The 14469-nt window shown below is 36.4% G+C and overlaps 1 protein-coding gene across 1 annotated transcript in view; it reads right to left on the reverse strand.

The window, feature by feature from the left end:
* MRPL3 (mitochondrial ribosomal protein L3) overlaps window positions 1-14469 on the reverse strand; it is a 38363-nt gene that overhangs the window by 6919 nt on the left and 16975 nt on the right. Inside the window, exons 7-8 of the mRNA XM_027587069.2 lie at window positions 5401-5509; window positions 546-623 (exon numbers count right to left, since the gene is read on the reverse strand). Of these exons, the coding sequence (XP_027442870.2) occupies window positions 546-623; window positions 5401-5509 (187 nt within the window). The remainder of the gene's footprint in view (window positions 1-545; window positions 624-5400; window positions 5510-14469) is intronic.

The raw sequence follows: 14469 nt of genomic DNA on the forward strand, positions 1-14469 counted from the left end.
ATATAATCCAAAATACCCTGGCATGAAATTCCACTTTTCTCTGTGCTTATATAATGGCACAGTAACATATACATGGAGAGAGCTTTTGTTCATTCTTTTATAAAAGGATAGTATTACACACAATGCTTTGGAATCTAACTTTTCTCATGCACCATCTTGTGGAAATCTTCCAGATCAAACAGTAGATGACTACCTTTTTCTTTTCAGTGACTGCACATTCCATAGCTTGGGTGTTAAATGAACACACTACCATGAGTATGGCTACAACACACACACACACACACACACACACACATACACTCTTCAGGTACCAGAACACACACACACACAGTATGGCTACAACACACACACACACACACACACACACACTCTCTCTCTCTCTCTCTCTCTCTCTCTCTCTCTCTCTCTCTCTCTCTCTCTCCCTCCCTCTCTCTCTTCAGGTATCAGAACGACCCTATGCAGACACAGATGCCGTACATCCTCTGGTGCCTTTACATTCAGGTATTAATTTGACTATTCCTAAAACAGCCATTTCAGAAACTTACTTTCAGTCCATATGCTGTCCTATCTTTGTTTCCCATTTGTCCAGGCATTTTAGTTCCAGGCCAGACTCTGGCGACGTCCTACATAAGAAAACCAAAATTAGCACTTTTAAGTACTCTGAATTTCCAATAGCACTGATCAAATCAAAATGCAAAGCGAGATAGGAGTTATTAAAGTGTTTCATTTTTTCCTCATTCTGCTAGGCCCCAGTAAGGAACTAAATGTGGATTTAGACACAATTACCCCAGATGATTTCCCTTCTAAATTAGAGCAACAAAATAAATACAGGCTAAGAAACAGATGTAGGAGAAAAACTGATTAACAAGAGAGTAGCAACTTCGCTAATACTGGTTGAGAAGTAGAAAAGAAAAAAATTACAGAAATGTAAACCCACATCACACCACCACTCAAAGAACAAACTTGACTGCCTGGTCTGTTTTCACTAACCTTCTGCATTAACTGACTTAATGGACTCCATCTACACCCCTGCTGCTGGGATGGTCTACTCTTCCACCCTCGCTTTTGATGTTACTTTCCTTCACCAGAATGATTAAAGGACAGAGTTGGTTATTGGAATATTGAGTTTGTTTGTCTAGCTCTGGTTGTCTCTGATTCACATAAATCAAACAGCTTCACATGGTCTCTCTGATTTTGGCTTTGATAATGGATAATACTGTCTCTAAAGAAGCAAATTTGAATTACATCTAAAACGGGAAAGCTTCTCATGACACATGAATTCCTGGAACATAAACACTTCTGTGTCACTACTCTGACATCAACAGGTAAAACTCTCAGTGGAAGTAGCTCATCTTAGTATGAGACTTGGTAACCAACTCAGGTTAAAAGACAATTCTGTGTGTTATGGACTAAATATCACTCTTATTCATTCTACAGACATTCTCTGTGATAGGTACACCTTGCTTAGCATTACTAAAAACGGACTCTGCCCTCCCCAATTAAATTTACATTCTCATTAGAAGTACACACTCCATGAGAGACAATGGACTCTGAGAAACAAACTGAGGGTTCTAGAGGGGAGGGGGGTGGGGGGATGGGTTAGCCTGGTGATGGGTATTAAGGAGGGCACGTATTGAATGGAGCACTGGGTGTTATACGCAAACAATGAATCATGGAACACTACATCAAAAAACTAAGGCTATAATGTATGGTGACTAACATAAAATAATAAAATAGAGTTAAAAAAAAAAAGTACACCCTCTTAGGACTAAAAAGGTATTGACTAGCTAATACTTAGCAGTATTTACAAACACAATGGTGCATTTCATGACAAATAACTAACTTGAGTCATAGTAATAGGTTCTTCTACATGCCTAATTTTAAAAGAGCTTTATTGAGGTATAATTCACATACCATAGATTTTACTCTTTTTAAAGTATACAATTTAAATATTTTACTATATACAGGGAGCTGTGTATGACCACAAGCAATTTTAGAACATTTTCATCAATCTAAAATAGAAATTCCAAATCCATTAGTAGTCACTCCAACTCCAGCTCTATGCAACCACTAATATACTTTCATCATGAAGATTTGCCTAGGATGGACATTTTATGTAAATGGAATCATACAATATGCAGCCTGTGACTGTTTTCAAGGTTCACCCATGTTGCAGCATGTATCAATACTTCATTCTTCTTTATTGCTAAATATTATTGTATGAATTTGCCATATTTTAATTGTCTATTCATCAATTTATGAACATTTGGGTTGTTTCTATTTTTCCGCTCTTTTGAATAATGCTGCTATGTACGCACAAGTGTTTTGTGCATGTTTTCACTTCTTCTGGGCATATACCTAGGTGTGGAAGTGCTGAGTCATATGGTAACTTTACACTTAACATTTTTAGCAACTGCCAAACTTTTCCAAAGCAGTTGTTATCATTTCCACATACCTATCAACAATGTTATGAGGGTTCCAATTATTCTACATTCTTGCCAACATTTGTTACTGTCCATCTATCTTTTTAATTCTAGTCATCCCAGTAGGTGCTGAAGTGCTAGCATACTGGGTTTTGATTTGCATTTCCCTAATGGATAAAGATGTTAATTATTTCTTCATATGCTAATCTGGCCATTTGTATATCTTCTTCGGAAAAATACCTATTCAAATTCTTTGGATTGAATTGGGTTATCTTTTTTTTTTTTAGACTTACTTATTTAAGAGAGAGAGAGAGAAGGAGGGGGAGAGCGCACAAGCCCACTTGCAGGAGCAGGGGGAGGGGCAGAGGGAGAGAGAGAATCTCAAGCAGACTCTTTGCTGAGTGTGGAGGCAAATGTGGAGCTTGATCTCAGAACCTTGAGATCATGACCTGCGCCAAAATCAAAAGTCGGATGCTTAACCAACTGAGCCACCCAGACCCCAAATTGGGTTATCTTTTCATATTCTGGATTATAAATTTTAGCAGATATATGATTTGCAAATATTTTCTTCCATTCTGTGAGTTGTCTTGTTTGCAACAGAAAAGTTTAAATTTTGATGAAGCCTAAGTTACCTGTATTTTCTTTTGTTACTTGTATTTATGGCGTCCTATCTAAGGCTTCGCCTAACCCAAGGTCATAAAGAGTTACTCCTATGTTTTCTTAAAAGACTTCTATAGTTTAGCTCTTAAATTTACGTCTATGATCTACCTAATTTTTTAACAATTTATTTTCATATAATTTATAACTGCATAATTTCACATTCATAAAGAAGTTGCAAAATGCAAAAAACTCCCATACTCTATACCCAAATTCACCAAGTGTTTACATGCTGCCCCATTTGCTCTACCATTCACTCTACCTCTATATATGCACATCTTCCCCTGTACTATTTAAAAATCTGATGGCAGACATGATGCTCCTTTACCTGCAAGTATTTCAGTGTGTATTTCTTAAGAACAAGAATATTCTCTCATATAACCACAGTACAATTTATGAAACTCAAAAAATTTATTATCTAATCTGTAGTCCACATTCTAAATTTTGCCCCAATAATGCTCCCCCAAGTCCAGGATCCACTTCAGAATTCTACACTGTAATTAGCTGTCATGTCTCTTTAGTCTCCTCAAATCTGGAGCAGCTCCTCAGCCTTTGTCCTTCATGATCTTGACATTTTTGAAGCCAATTATTTTGTAGCCAATTATTTTGTAGATTATCACTCACTTTGGGTCTAATGTTTTCCCATGATCAGATTCAGGTGATGCATTTTTTGGCAGGAATCACCACAGAAATGATGATGTGTTCTTTTTTGTCCTTTTTGTCTTCAGTAGGTTAATCTACTCTAAGGCTATTATCTTTCCCTTTGTAATTAATCGATGAGTTGTTTTGGGGACTCTGTATATAAACTCATCTCCATCAAGTTTTCAGCACTTGTTTCAGCATCCACTGATAATTCCTGGCTGAATCAATTATTCCTACGATGACTGTCAAAATGAAATTCTAACTCCATCATTCCTTCTACATTTATTTGCTAATATTATACTGCAAAGAAGAGCAGTCCCTTTTCTCCCATTTATTAACCTATCCATTCACTTTATGCATCTGTACCAGTGTGAGATCATCAATTCTAATTTTATTCCATTTTCTGTCATTTTTTACATTTTCAGATCAAACCGTCCCAAGTTTTACAAGTGGGAGCTCATTTTAGCTGGCTGCTGTGTCCTTTTCATGTGCCATCATTTTTAAAGCACCTCCTTTCTTTCTTCCTTGTTATTTTAATTTCTAAAAGAATTATTTTTTTTTATTGAGGTCTGATGGATATACAGCATTATGTTAGGTTAAGGTGTACAAAGTAATGACTCGATATTTGTATATATTGTGAAATGGTCACCATAGGTCTAACATCCATTATCATACATACTTACAAAAAACTTCTTTTCTTGTGATGAGAACTTTTAAGATCTATTCTCTTAGCAACCTTTAAATATGCACCACAGCATTATTAACTATAGTTACCATGCGGTACATTACATTCCTCACTTTCTTGAACAAGCTATTTTGGGTTCATCTTATACTCTTCCTGCCCCATGCATGAAATGGGCCATTTCTCCAATGAGCCCAAGTTCCTTTCAGTGGGCAATGATATTTAGAAACTAAGATCTAGGCCCTAGGTGTGGCTCGCTGCTATAGAATATTTTTGCTTTTAGGTTCTTTCAGCAGAGAGAGCTAAGGAATAAATATACACACACATACCTATATCTATTTCTCTTTATGTACACATACAGTAAATGTGTATGATGGATACCTGCAATCTGAATTCAACACTACAGGGTTTGTTCTAATTTCCCTCCTTTTCATACCTGAATATCCTTTTCCAGCAGTAAGAAACTTGCTCCCATTATCAATATATTTACTTATCCATTCGATCCTACAACTTAGAGAAAATTATTTCAGAATACAAAAGTCCTTCTCCATTTTCTGTGCTCTTATTGTTTGTGTCCCCATTTCCTCTCTACTACTTTTCCCTTGCACCATGATACTGTCCTTGACAATCTTTCCCAACTGTCTGTGTTAAGGCAAAAATTAATTTGTAAAAGAACTGGTGGGGTAGATGGAAGGACATTCTAATCCCTGATTTCTTGCAGCTGACTTCAGAGGGTAGGATGGGAGACAGAGATGGAAATGAGAAAGAAGGCAGGAATGAGAATACGGGCTGTAAGTATAGGGGTTGTTACTAAATGATTCAAGTCTGGTTCTGGAAAGTAAGTGAGGCCAGGACCCATAAAAATGTGACAAGTACTGTGATCCACCTGGAGTCAGATTAAAATTATGTGACCTGATCCCAAGGACAGACTAAAGCACTCTATGTGTAGAAGCTGAATATTTAGCATTAAAAAGGGGACCACTAAGTTATACTTACACCAGTTGAAATAGCTCCAGGTCTCCTGTGGGTTTTTGTCTGACCATGAGTAGCAGGCTGGCCTTTAAATCCCCATCTTTTCATGACGCCTTGAAAACCTTTACCAATACTGAACAAGATAAACATTAGAATTTACATAATAAACAGAGCATAAAATATTCCCAATTGTGCATTTTCTTAATATTACCTTAGAGTTTTAACAACGCTGCTTATCTAAATACCTAGGAAAAGCTATGCAAGAGAAACTGCAAATGAACATTTCTTTATCTACGTCCTAGTTTGCATCCCTTCCTGGAGCCTCATTCCATACAACATGATTAATTCAAGATGATGAGACAAGAACAAGTTAAGCAAAGGGAGTTCTTTCTGAGCAGGGAGTTTTATCATCATAATCCTGTGAAACAACATAGTTAAAAGTAGTAAATTTTTAGATATTCCCAAGTACTCATAACTATGGGGCAATCATTAAGATCCCCATCTCCTGGTATTCATGCCCTTTGGTAATCACCTCCCCTGGAGTCCGGGTGGACCTAGGAACTTATGTCTAAGGAATAAACTATGGCAAAATGGTAAGATGTCACTTCTGACATTAGGTTATAAAGAGACTATGGCTTCCAACTTGGCACACTCTTCCTTCGAGGCTCTGAAGGAAATCAACTGCCATTTCCCATACAGTGTCATGTGGCAAAGATGTCTCCAGCCAACAACTGTGGTCCTGAGGCTTGCCAAAGGCCTCATTAGTGAGCTCAGAGGCAGTGCCCCCCAGGTTGAACTGAGATGACTACAGCCTTGACGGCCTGATGGCAGCCCTGTAAAAACCTCTTGAGCCACAGGCACTCAGCTAAGTTGTACTGGGATTCCTGACTATGGAAACTGTGAGGTAATAAATGTTCGTTGTTTTAAGCTGTTATGTTTTGGGGTAATGTGTTAGGTGGCAGTAGATAATATAACAATAAATAAAACAATAATGCCCTAATGCTGGACAAGTTTTACTTTTATAAGATATCAGAAACATCTTGGTCTCAAGGTTTGAATAGGAAGCTCACAGAGAAATAGAATCAGAAACTAGCAATTTTTTAAAAATCTAGAATTTCAATTTTTAAATGAAACCGCTCTATTTTCAAATTCCACTAACTAGAGAAGCATTCTGTGATGCAGGTAGAAAGCGGAAAATACTAAGGTTCAAGAATTATTAAAGTTTGTCTCTGTCAAATATATCAGTATGAAGATACAATAAAAGGGCTAGAATGGACTGCAAGATTATACCGGAGATATTTTTATACTCTTAAGATAATACCTTCTTCACGTTTCACTAGATAATATGTCAACCTATTTTTGTTTTTTTAAGATTTTATTTATTTATTTGACAGAGAGAGAGAGAAAGAGAGACAGAAAGGGAACACAGGCAGGGGAAGTGAGAGAGGGAGAAACAGGCCCCCCTGAGCAAGGAGCCTGACGCAGGACTCGATCCCAGGACTCTGGGATCATGACCCAAGCCAAAGGCAGACGCTTAACAACTGAGCCACCCAGGCCCCCCGAAGTCAATTTATTTTTAATGTCATATTTCCAAATCTAACAAAGCTATTTAAGACAGCACCCTAGTGCAGGCCACTAACAAAAAGGACCAAAAGCACAAGATAATAAAAACCACGTTATTTCCACAAGGACTTTGCTAAGCATTTAACAAAGAATTATCAGAGAGTAATGGATTGAAGTAAGCCCATACAAACAATTGTTTTAAATAAGTCAAGAATTCAGCATAAAAACAATGTAAACTATGTGTAGAACCTAACAACAGATTATGAAATTCCATGTCAAAAGTTACTTGTATATGAATAATTTAAATGTAATTTACATCATTTTCTTCAGATTAATCAACTGAACCATCATTTATGGTGTGCACATAATTCTGCTCTGCCTCAAAAACTCAAAATAATGCTTATTCCTGGTCAAAGAGCTAAAACAGTAATTTAACATGTATTAAATGAAAAACCCACTATAAATTTTGCAAGGAGATTAACATCTAGGGACAGAAACTATAATAACCAAATATTTTACTGAAAGTTTGCTTCAGAAACTTAAATATTTCTAGTTAATGCTGAATTTTAGAACACATTTGAAAAATAAAAAGCTTGGCAATTTAAAAATAAAGAAGAAATACCTACAAAGTCATTTTATCATACGGATATTGTCTGGCCAATAACACTTTAAAGATAAAAAGAGGGGACCGGCAACACTTAGCTAAACTGAACATGTTTTAAAAATACCACACTCTAACACTGGCCATTCTTGGTAGAAAGTTTGCTGGTACCTTCTGAGTTCTCAAATTGATTCGCTCTACTTAGAAAGAAAGACTGCTAGTGTGTGCACCAATAAAACAAATGCCAGGTAAATTACAGAAGACAATTTAGCTCATTTTAAGAGTAAATGCTTGTAAGATGAAAGTGGTATCCTGAAAGGGCTAATTATCTGTCAGCTAATTACAGACTGTTTTTCAATCTAGCTCTAGAATGCCTCATGTTGTTATACTGGGTACAATGGGAACGTCTTCAATAAATAACCTTTAAACAAAAGGATAAATGGCATGACAAATTATTGGCCTTAATTCAGATTATGGAGAATAGAGTGCACCTGTTGATCCGTGGGTGGTTCAGGTAGCTATTCTACTAGGTCTTTCAGTTGTCACCCAACATGAGAACAAAAACAAAACAAAAGCCAAGAAGAGAACTGATCTATACTTAGCATACCCAGGCACACTTCAAATATAAGGTTTTCACAGGTCACATAAAAGAAAACCTTTATATAACAATGACACACAGCACGTAGCACACACGCTTTATCTCCCCTACCCCTTTCCTGCTGCAGTTTTTAGTTAGCAGAAAAAAAGTCGAATAAAGGAAAATTCAAGTCAGAAAGAAAACAATGTGAGAAGTTCCACATTTAGCGAGACAGATCAGAAAATTAGGAAAACATAAAAATATATTTAGAACATCTATACTTGATAAACCAAAAATTCATTAAAAAACTCAGAGATCTTATTTAAATTTAGGAGACTCTATTGCCCTTGTTTCAGTCCATTGCCCCTGCGTACATTTTAAGCTCAGGAAGGGCAGGGGATTATGATTATTTAACCCTTGTGCCCAACCTAGAAAAGTCAGAGTTATTTTGTTACTGGCTATAGCTGCGTCTTAGGAAGAAAGATAATTAGTTTCCTTTATTTTGTCCTGTAGTTTTCAAATGTTGTGTAATGGGCATGCCTTTTATAAGGTTTAAGAAGATGGTATTAAGAAAAGGGGAGGAGGGGCTTAAAGGCATGACAGTCATAAGTATCTCAAAGAAGAAAATGCTTAATTTCATGTTTCCCACTGCATTCTTGAAGTCTCTAGAGATTACTGCTATGTGAATTTCATTCCCTTGGTATACTGCGTCAAAAGCACTAATGTCTACCCTCAGACACACAGGTTTTAATACAAACCCATCATGAATTTCCCCATTTTGTGGGAAAGTGCCCTTGACTGCATGATTCTAGATATATTTGTATAGGGGATAAAACAAAATGTCCAAAGGTGAAGAGTGCTTTCAACTTGATTCATTCTGAGTACTTGGAGAACTTCCCCTAAAATTCTCATCACTGAGGCTTTCCCTTAACATGGGCTTCTTTTCTCTCTCTCTCCTTGGTATCCCTCTTTCTCCACTTTGTTAATTCCCAAATCCAAAGCCTTTTATTAAAATAACGTTTTATTATGAAATAACATACTGAAAAGCAGAGACTGGTACAAAGTATCCCTATGTACCCCATTACCCAGGGTCAAACATTATCAACTCAAGGCCTATTCTGTTTCATCTATTCCCCTCCTCTGTAACTCCAATGGATTATTTTTTAAACAAATCCCAGATATCATATCATTTCATTCAAAAATATTTTAACATGGGTCTCTTTTAAGGATCCTTTTTAAGAACAAAACCACAATACCGTTATCATAATCTAAAAAAATTAGTAATTCTTTACTATCAAATACCTCGTCAGTATTCAAATTTCTATGGCCTTTCTTAAAATAGAAAGAGTAGTCCTCTATTCTTCATGTTTACCACCCTCTCCCCCATTAGTCTCAGTCATCATTTCCTCCCTATTTTCCTGCTTCCCTAATGCTCCTTGAGACCTTCCTTTCCCTTTGCTGCTACATGAAAAGATGGACTTAAGAGACCCGTTGCTGACCCTCTTTTCAATACAGTTTACATCAGGGGTTGGCAAAGTATGGCCAGCAGTGGCCACTTGTTTTTGTAAATAAAGTTTTATTGGAACACAGCCTTCTATATTTATTTACTCATTGCCTACGGCTGCTATGGACCTATAATGGCAGAGTTGAGTAGTTTTAACAGAGAACATAATGCTTGTAAATCTCAAATATTTAGTATCTGGCTCGTTGAGAAAGTCTGCTGACTCTTGAGCCTATTACTAATAAGCCGGAGTTCCACAAAACTTGCCCTTTGGCAAGAATTCTGCTACTATCCTATTCCACAGAGGTACTGATCATAGGCAACCAGAAGTACCCTACCATTCAATTATAATGTTTCAGAAATAGAAACTTAACGTCTCTCTTTCTTCCTCGCCACTAGAGTGACATTCCCAAGATGACAGCCTTTTCACACAAGCTGTCCCCTGCTTTAAAAAGCAAAACAGCAACAACAACAAAAAAAAGCAAACTAAACCATAACCTTGAGTGGTTCCCAGTAACTTCTTTAGCTTGGGGCATATAAGGCCTTTTATGACTGGGTCCAGTTGACCTTTCAAACACTGCCCATCACAAATCCTCATCGTAGCAGAATATTCTGCGAACCCCTAAATAGGCCACTCTCTTTCCTGTTTTTGCTCATTCTGTTGCCTCAGCCTCACACGCCCATCTCACTGCACTTTCTACTCTTACCACGAAAAGAGAACCGAATGTGTTTGTCATCAAGCGTCACATGGGCTACAAAGTACTTGATTTTCTTTATTAAAAATAATCAAAATCCATACTGTAAGTAGAGGTTTTTGTATCAGAACCATTTCTAAATTAAGCTTTCACATTCTCTCTTTAGCTGATTTAAAGCTGTAAAAAGTTTAAGTCACTTGTACATAATCTCTCAGAGAACCAGCAACTAAGTACTAAATGGAAGAGAGGACTCTTGACTTCTCTAAGGATGCCCCAAGATCAGGTCATATTTTTATGGAGATGAGGATGGGAAGATGAAGAAATCATTGGTTTAAAACCAGCTTCTCTATGGTTAAACACTGAATACAGGGAAATGGAGATTCACATCAGGTTCTGGCCAAAACCATGACTGGGTTGCTTCTTTATGAAGCTGAACCACTGAGAACAGATTAGAGTAAGATGGTATCTTTATTTGTGAAAAAGTAATGTGGAATATTACAAATCAACAATCAAAAGAATTTCTTGAAGGATATAATTTAACATTACTTTGCTATGTTTTAGATTCAAAACACCCAAAAAGATTTCAATTAAAAAATTTTTTTCTAGTAAACAAAAAAGGGCAATTTTTACTAAAACAAATTACATGCATATAAAAGGCCCTATTAGCTAATTCACTATCTCCATCAGGATTAGCTTTTAATTTATGACAAACTAATAAAGCACAAACGTTTTAAGCTTTAATTATAGCTTATCATTTCAACAAACTCATGCAGATAGATATTATCTACCTACTTTCATCTCCACACATCCCAAGGATAAAGCATCTCTCTGAAGACCCCTGTAAATTCTGGGAGTCAATTTCTACTGATTCAGTGTTGTCTAAACCTATTTAGTCAGTGACGTACAGCTCCTGAGCCCACAGGTAAGGCATGGTGGAATTTTTCAGTTGCTTTGTGTTCTATCACATTTAGTTAAAAGCTGGCATGGGATAGCTGTATAGCTGTTACTTTCTAGGATGAGTTTGTGACAGCATGACCTGAAAGGTAGAATGCATTCTGTTTCTGTCTAAAAACCATAAACCTCCCATCAATATCTGGGAACATTTTTATCAACAAGTGACTGCTAAGAGTGCATTGCTTATAGCTTCCCGACTTCAAATCGAGCTTACTCAATAGTACAAAGAGCCAAATGTGCAGTGATTCCTGAGTCCCCCTAAAAAAGAAAGCATTTCCTGGCTGTCCTAAATAAACCGAGAAAACCACAACTGTTGTCCTAAGTTCAGTGTGCATTTCTCAAAAAAGAAAACTCAAATAACTAAAAAATTTCATAGTATCATGGAAGGACATAACAGTTTTCTGCAGGTTGTCAGCCACACCACTTTCTTCAATAGACCAGAAGACCATACTGCCGTGTATTGTTGAATCTACTGTTATGTCTTACTTCTTCATTAATATAGATTAAGAGTGAGTTATACCACTTGGAAAACAGGGATTATTTTTTGTAAATAATTTTTTGGAATAAAAGGAATCCTAGAAACCACACAGTCCCATGCCCTTATGGTAAAGACAATGAAATCTACACTCAGACATGTTAATCCACTTGCTCAAGGACAGATCCCTGGTAAATGGAAGCATCTGGCCATGTTTTCAACCCAGGTCATACTGCCTCTTGGGAAGCAGTTTAGAGCAAAAATACGAAAATGTCCAGCACATCGGAGTGGCATGAAGCTATTTCAAAGGCATCCTCATTACGCAGTAATGTCTAGATGCAGCAGGTAGTATGCAATCTTAAAATTACCCAGAGTGCTTGGAAAGCTACAACTTTGCTTTACAAGTCAGTCTTAGGGAGGCAATAACTAGATATATTAGAAAATCCCACAATAGAATTCCTAATGACTTCATGTTTTTTGTTCATTTTAAAAGATATTTCCTATTGAAAAAAAGATTTTTCCTTCTAAAATCTGAAACAAATTAATAAGCAGTAATACCAATAATAGTGATAGTAGCCAATACTCCTGAGCATTTAATATGTGCCAGGCCTTGAGCTAATAGCTATCTGTGCGTTATCACATTCAGTCTTTACAACATGGCTATGAGGCAGGTCCTACAATTATTCTCATGTTAAAGATGAGGCAACAGAGAGGCTGAGAAAGCTATCTAGGTCACACAGCTACTGAGAAGCAAAGCCCATGCTTTTAGCCATTCCCTATACTGCCTCTCAGGCCTTAATTTTGCTGGTTTTGAGATAAAAAAAAAAAATGCTATTTCATAGTTAAAAGTGAGGCTATTATAAATGATTACTATACAAATTTTTAAAGCAAAGAACAAATATAACCCTAAAACACCACCCTCCAAACTCTCCTTTATCTTGAAACAGACATTCACTTTTGACTGATTTAAAAAGGATTAGTTTTTATAGAGATGATTTCCTTCTACACTTAATCACTAGTTTTGAAAACTATTTCATTACTAGGCTTAAAAATGTACTGCTTTGAATAGTAAATAAAGTAACTTATTAAAAATGACATAAAACTGGAAATGTACAGGGCTAAACAGCAACTGTATCCTGAAGGCAGCACATGCCTTGTTTTCCCCTCCTAGTGTTCGAGCAAACATCTGCGAAACAGAAGAACAATGGGCTAGTGGGGAAGGTTTCTGACAGAGGGAGGGACCGGGCATAGAGCTCAAAGAGTCTTTGCTCTTTTAAGAATCCACCTGGCATTTTAATCACCTTAAGACTTTGATGGGCAACCATATTTCTGTATATAATGTGATATTTTAATGAAAGAACCCAAATTAAACAAATCTCAGTAAATGTGCAAAGGTGCTCTACCAGTCATCTAATCTCCCCCACTCCTTTCATTTCTACTACCAGGGATAACATTATCAAGTTAAGTGCCTATTTTTCTATTTTGAGACCAAAGGGCAGTAAGATTTGAAAGAGCACTGACAACTTTACAGTAATAAGATTATGTCTGAAAATATATGGGGTGTCCTAATTAGCCCAGACTTGGAGACAAGGTTGTTAGATTATCCTTTACCCAGAAAGAAAAGACTCTTTTAAAGTAGCTGAATGAACTTTTTCGGACTTCAATGTGGGCTTCAGAATTTAAACAAGGGAATAAATAAATAAATTCCAGACAACCAGAAAAAAAACCCTTACTTCAGGTATGCCACTGTCATGACTTCAAAGCTTAATAAAAGACCTGGCAGGAAAGTGCACCACACCCACTGTTAGGGAGATATCACCACCATCGGTGTCCTTCAAGTCCTTTCAGACAAAGACCTAACTGTTTCCCCCTAATAATGCAGAGCGCATTTTTACAGTTTTCTTTTTGTTCATTCTTTCATTCTTTTGATTTCTTTCCTTTTTTAAAAAAACCTACAACATATAATAAAAGCACCATTAAGATTCACCAGAAAACAATGGGCTATGTTGAGGATAGACTCAACAGTCACACCCTATCTCACACACTCTTTATATATTATCCATAGCTGTTTCCTCCTCAAAACCGAGAATGAGAGAAAGGGAAAACGCTAGACCCTAAACCACCATCTATTAGAAGTTACGCTGGAATGTAATTGCCATTACAGAACAAGAATAGAAACTTTAAAAGGGTGCTAGGGCAGGGTGTGAGGGACACATGATACATGCTAGTCTTAAAATTTATTTAGAATGATTTACACAAAACTGTCATATTTCAAAGACAGGGCTTTATTAGCTGTTAACAGAATAATGCAACTAAAAAGTTATTCTGCTAGAATGGTTTTAAATATTAGATGTAAAAATCTTTCCCATTAATCTAAATTGAATTTAGATTCTCAAACCCTCTGGATAAAAAATTATTTTTGTTATAAAAGTAAAAATTAAAATGAACTCTGGTAAATATGTATTTACCTCACACTCCAAAGTAACACTGGTAAATACTTAGTTGTATAGAGAATAATACACAAATTTGGCACAGGTAAATTGTATCTTTCAATGCAAGCAGATTTCCCAATGCAATTATTAACAGAGAAACATTTAAAAATTTTAGGGAAGTCTTCAAGAAGAAGCTGCTACTGTTGGTCACTGGTCACCTTAAAAAAATGCAGATAATTTCATTCTCAAAGTAGATTCTAGTAACACTTTATTTTTTTAAATTACATGGTATTTT

The sequence above is a fragment of the Zalophus californianus genome, chromosome 1 (genome assembly GCF_009762305.2).
Source record: "Zalophus californianus isolate mZalCal1 chromosome 1, mZalCal1.pri.v2, whole genome shotgun sequence".
NCBI lineage: Eukaryota > Metazoa > Chordata > Mammalia > Carnivora > Otariidae > Zalophus > Zalophus californianus.